At 44.2% G+C, this 6,000-nt stretch overlaps 1 protein-coding gene across 1 annotated transcript in view; it reads right to left on the bottom strand.

The window, feature by feature from the left end:
• Positions 1–1,907: 1,907 nt before the first annotated feature.
• Positions 1,908–6,000, bottom strand: part of SFRP1 (secreted frizzled related protein 1) — a 45,162-nt gene continuing 41,069 nt past the window's right edge. Inside the window, exon 3 of the mRNA XM_035003979.1 lies at positions 1,908–5,514. Coding sequence (XP_034859870.1) covers positions 5,192–5,514 — 323 coding nt within the window. The 3' untranslated portion in view covers positions 1,908–5,191. The remainder of the gene's footprint in view (positions 5,515–6,000) is intronic.

The raw sequence follows: 6,000 nt of genomic DNA, 5'->3' as shown, positions 1-6,000 counted from the left end.
TTTTGAGGTTTATCTGTCACTGAAGGTGTGTTACCTTAACTTTCCCTTACACCGGGGAAGACGTTGGAAACTTCCTTCTGATTATTTTCTCTCTGAAGGGTATGGATAAATATTAGGGGCTTGGAATGGGCTGGATTCCTGGGGAAATAATGAAATGAACCCATACTCGCATTTCTTGGATAGTTCTGGGGATCTATGCTAAAATTTAAGAGTGATTCCGTTTCCTTTGATTATTATTGGGTGATGGGTACAGATTTCTCTTCCTCAGGAGCAAAAGTGAATTGCTGACACTTCTGGACCCATTGTGGGGAGATGGCCTTAGAAGTAAGACCCACCTAGGGGTGCCTGGGTGGCTTAGTCAGTAAGCGTCTGCCTTCGGCTCAGGTGGGGTGGGGTCGAGCCCCGCATCGGGCTCCCTGCTCAGTGGGAAGCCTGCTTCTCCCTCTCCCATTCCCCCTGCTTCTGTTCCCTCTCTCGTTGTCTCTCTCTCTGTCAAATAAATAAATAAAATCTTTAAAAAAAAAAAAAAAGAAGTAAGACCCACCTAACTTGGATAACGGTGTGACCCTTCATCTCTTTCTGCCCCTGAGTAGGAGAGCACCTGTATAATTCCCTGAAGAAGTGCGGAAGCTAATGAGCTTGAAAGCAAGGCTGCTGATCTTGGTGCTCCCTTCATCTCTAAGGCACAAGGTGTAAGCAGTCATAACCCTTGTCCCCAAACTCCAGTATGACTCCAGCAGCAGAAGCCAAGATGCCTTTGTACATACTTCATTATCTTTTTGCTGATTTGTTTAAAAAAAAAATTCAAAACAGCAATGGGAAATTATGGGTGGCAGTGATAGGGCTTCAGCCAAAGATGACAAAGACATCCACACCCAAGCTAAAACACATTTTTCTTTTTCATTAACCATGGGGGAATAAAAAGGAAAATAATGCCGATATCTGCCTTGACTTGGCTAGCGAGCGTATCACTAGCTCACCAGTCATGTACATTAGCATGGGAAAATCTTTAGATACTAGGGCACAGCTTTCATGGAATTTTCCCAAGTCCTCACACCATGCCTGAGAAATGGTGTCTCTGTGCTTCCATTTTTCGGTGACCCAGGAGTATTTAACTCACTTCTGGGTAAAACTGCCAGTTGTCTTAGGCTTGGAGGTGCCTTGTTAATCAGAGGATGACATCAAATGAAGTTGTCACTATAAGTGCTTGCAGAATTAAAAGTCACACTGAGGAATTCCTTGGGCAAAAGGCATATCACCTAATTTGAAATGGCTTGGGCTCAGCAAGTGCCACCCTCGGGGTCCAAAGAGAAGCTCAGCAGTCACTCAGATGTTGTTCCCACATGTCTAGCCCCTAGGAGTCCTGGGTTCCTGCTCCAGTGACATCATTGACCTGGGAACCCCAAGCTCCCTATGAAACCCCAGGCATCCCCCATCTCAGCTTCTCCATCTTTTAATGAAACAGGTGGATGTGGCCTCCTCTAAGATCTCATGCAGGTCTAAGAATCCAGGTCCCAGAGAGTTTTCAAATTTTAGTTGGTAATTTTAACACGGAATTGGCTAAAGAGGAGAGAGCATCTGAAACCCAAAACATGGAAAAGAAAGGCAGTGTTGAAAAATACATTCTTTGTAGAACAAGTATGTAACCTTCTTTCTGGTCTGAAACACACACAGCCGGGAGAAACACTTCTGGAAGTTATTCACGGGAGCAGATGGTCAACGTGGGATGGAGGTGAGGAGAGTCGGTGGTGCCTCCCAGGGGCACCCCCAGCCCACCCACGCCCAGTTACCATTGCAAAGCTGTAAAGCTAAGGCCAGAAAACATCACTGAAGAAACTCAAGCAGGGCATGTAGACTGTGAGTGGTCTATCATTGGGGGTGGGGGGGAAGGCACAACTCACATTATCATTGATTAACTGAGTGATTTTAGTCAAGTGAATATTGATACATGGCAGGAAAAGCATGAAAGTAAAATGAACACATATGGGAAAATTACTATTAACATAAGTGATAACATCAAAACATCTGGTAAAATGCAGTTAAAACAACAACACAAATGAAATGGAATGTAAAACATTTTCACAGTATTCAAAGCTTTTGTAAAAGATTTAGACTCTAAAAGAGGAGTGCTACGTGAGGGGACTAGAGGAAACAGGAATTTCACCCACGCCCTACGTATCTGCTGGTGACAGATCAGAATGGCCGCAAAGCTACTCTCTAGGGGTCACCCAAGGTGGCTTCAGAAACAGATGGCCCGAGCCCACAACTGCGGAGTTCCAACAGAGCAACTAGTTACTTGGGAGTCTGATGAGAAACACACATTTTGTAGCTTTGGGCCCTGGGGTTTCTGTAATTTACAGATCCAAATGAAAACTGGAGCTGTGACGAGATTCTGCCTTCAGGAGCCCTCATTGCTAAGGCACCAGCAGAAGAGCCAAGTGTTACACAGGATAGTCTAAAAGTAAAGTGTTCTTGGGATTCTCATCTCACTAGGAGAGCTAGCAATCTTCAAAGATTGAGCTGAGTTCTGCCAATGACTTCGCAGGATTCCACCCAGAATGATTTTTAACCTTTACAAATACGACCTTTGAACTAGCTAGACCAAATTACCAAATTACCAAATTACCAGACCTCCACTTTTGGAAACAGATGACCAAGCCGATAGTCTACACATTGGTTTTGTCGTACCCTTTGTTGAGAAAAACAAAGGTTTGTGATAAAAATGCAGCTTTGGGCCCATAGCCTCTCTTTTGTGCCCTCAAATTGCCGATGTGTTATAGACAAAGATAGTGTGTCTCTCAAATCCGCGTGAAGCTCACAGGTCCTGGGACTGTCTGGTTGGGGTAAAACCGGCAGCTGCAATTCACACTTCCCATTTACTGTGAACTCGTGCTGCAGATGTCTCTTCCTACCTGAGAATTCCCACTTAGAGAGTTGCGCAACACAGCCACCCATTCTTCCGCAGTCTCTCTGCGGTAACTGTGAATACCCCCACACAAACCCCTTCCTAAGGCCCTGCTTTGGACAGACGCCTGTTGCATGATGCTCTCTGTCAAAATGAGCAGATACACATGAGCACTGACCTCTTGAGTTCATCAACCCAAGCAACCCAAACGAAGGCCCAGATCCATGCATTCATGAAATCATTCGGAATTTCAGTTAACAATAGGGAAGTAGAATATTTCTAATTAACTAATATATATACACATTTTTTTAAAAAATCATCCAAAATTACAGGCAAATCACTTAAGATCCCCAACACTTTATGATTAAAGGTCAGAGAGAACCAAAAACAAAACGTGTTAAAGTAATAGGATCACTAATTGTGAGAGGTTAATTATATCAGGATAACCCTCAGGTAGGTAATGCAGTTGGCATGCTGATTTGCAGACTGGAGTCTTCAGGAGTTAACAGAATCTTCCGCTGTTTCTGTGTCAGTCCAGGGGCCTCGAGGATGTCACCTCCCAGCATCACTGCAGCTTCCGGATTGGTATAAACATTTGCCCAGAGGGACAACCACTACCTCTCACCACCTTCAGGTGTTACAGAGAATGAAGAATAGGGCTTGAGGAGCAAATTAACATTAATTGCTTAGAGTGACTTCCTATACACTGAACAAGAGGAGTAAAGTTGCTTATGTGAATGAATTTATATACATCGCCTATCAAACGCAAGGGTTTTAAGAAGCATCTTAGGGCACTCAAGAAAACTTGCAGAGATGTGTTGCCTTTGAAACTCACTCCTTGGATGGGGACACTTTGGGCTTAACTTTCCCTCTGCAGAAATTTGAAAGAAAAAAAATTGTTTTTAAGTGCAGAGGACAGCAGGCTGATTGTTCTGAATTTCTTTGATCTACAGGCAATCAGGTTGAAAGGAATCCACTTCTTCGCAGGGAAGGAAAGCACGGGGAGCACTGGGAGTTATGACTGGCACTGGGTTGGGGCCAGGGCAATCCAGAACACCTCAGAAAAGGGGGCCACATGGTTACGATATCCGGCAAATCCACCTCACACCCCAAATGCCCAGTGAGAGAGCTGCCCCCTGGAAAGTAGCCTCAAATGCACCAAAAGACCCTCAGCCCAGTACCCCTTTCACATGTCAATGTAGATTTAAAAAAAAAAAAATAGAAAAGTAAATAGGGTTTTTGTTGTTGTTCTCAAAAAAAAAAAAACACAAAAGTGAAATGAGCAGACAGATGAAATTAGAACACTAAGCTCTTCACCCAATTACAATTCACACTGACTAGCAATTTGTAGGGCTGTTCCTTATGTTTTTTTCTTTGTTTTTTTCTTTAACTACTTTTTTTGAAAACCACTAACCATTGCCTTCTCCGTGTGAAAATCATGGTCTCTCTCATGTCATGGGTTTGGTGCCCACGGTGTTTCCTTTTTCTCACACAAAGGCAGGCACGTGCGGCCCTTCGACGTGCGGTGGTGAGATCACGCCCGGAGGCCGATGTTAACTGCCATTTACACGGCATCTGAGACTAGCTGATTCATGTCAAAAGATAATCACATGGAAAAGCAGAGTAGGCATGACCTCCCTATGTTTTCACTATTACATACTGTCCTTGTGCTTTTTCCCCCTGCGCTGACTTTCTGGAATTGATCTCAAGTTTTAAGTGTGGTGGTGTGTTTCTAAGGCAGACAGAAAGAGAAGCAACTCTGGAACTGAAAGCAACTCATCTTACCAATAGCTGGAACGTTCTAGTTCCAAAGGCTTAGATTAGCTGATAGATCCATAAGAAACTTGTAACAACACAAAGAAAGTTGCAGAACTGAGTTTTTGCTGTTGTCTTTCACTTTTTGTCCAATCTCGTTTTTGGTTTTGTTTTTTGTTTCTTTGTTTACTGGCAAAATTTTCTTTTTTAGTGGCTGTCTCTGGTTGAAATGGTTTGCACCTGCTTTGACTCAGTGATGTGCTGTTCCACGCTGTAGATCCTAAAAGACTTCCTAATCTATATGGTTTTCCTTACCGGGGCATGCGGCTTTAAATACTGGCAGTACTGGGTCTGGAGCGTGACTATGGAGGGGAAGGCGTGGGGATGCTGCCAGAGCAAAGCCAACTGGATTACAATGTCCTCTACCAACCGAAGGAGCACTGAGTGTGAACCCCCGGCTTCCAGGGTTGTCTGCTCAGCCCCACCCTTCACCCCAACCCCCGGCTCCCTCCCCAACCCACCCAGGGCGAATCACTTAAAGACTGACTGAAAAGTGGGACATTCATGATTTTTCATTTTCTTCATGAAGTTTTTGAATTCCTTGTTTTTCTTGTCCCACTTGTGGATAGCCGTCAGCAAGTACTGGCTCTTCACTTTCCGGCCCATGATGAGGAAATGGTGGCTGAGGTTGTCCAGCTGGTGGCATGGGCAGTCAGCCCCGTTCTTCAGGTACAGGACCAGCTTCTTCAGTTCCTTCTTCTTGATGGGTCCCAACTTCAGGGGTTTCTTCTTCTTGGGGACAATCTTTTTGTCACCATTTTCTTTTTTCACTTCTTTGATTTTCATCCTCAGCGCTAGAGATAGTGCAGGCAGAGAGGGGAAGAGGAGAGAAGGAGGGAGAAAAAGGATTTTAGAACACAGTTTTCCATCTAAAACAATAACCCAAACTTAGCACTCAAAAGGAGGCTGAAATGAAAGGCAACTGGCAAGTCAAAGAAAGAAGCAGTTTTACAGATGAACACCAAGGTCTTAGTTCATCTCTATGTTCTGATTTTGCCCCCTAGTTCCATGGTGTCTAATGGTAACTCAGTAGTTGCCCTGGTATGCCATGAGAGTCTCGAATACATTTTCAGAACCAAATCATAGGGGCACCTGGGTAACTCAGTCAGTTAAGCGTCTGCCTTAGGCTCAGGTCATGGTCTCAGGGTCCTGGGATTGAACCCCGAGTCGGGCTCTCTGCTCAGCGGGGAGTCTGTTTCTCCCTCCATGCTCTCCCTCTCTTTCTCTCTCAAATAAATAAATAAAATCTTTTTTTAAAAAAAAAAGAACCAAATCATATT

Source organism: Mirounga leonina, unplaced genomic scaffold (assembly GCF_011800145.1).
Source record: "Mirounga leonina isolate KUSES-001 unplaced genomic scaffold, KU_Mleo_1.0 Mir_128, whole genome shotgun sequence".
Lineage (NCBI taxonomy): Eukaryota > Metazoa > Chordata > Mammalia > Carnivora > Phocidae > Mirounga > Mirounga leonina.
This window is presented reverse-complemented; position numbering and strand designations above follow the sequence as displayed.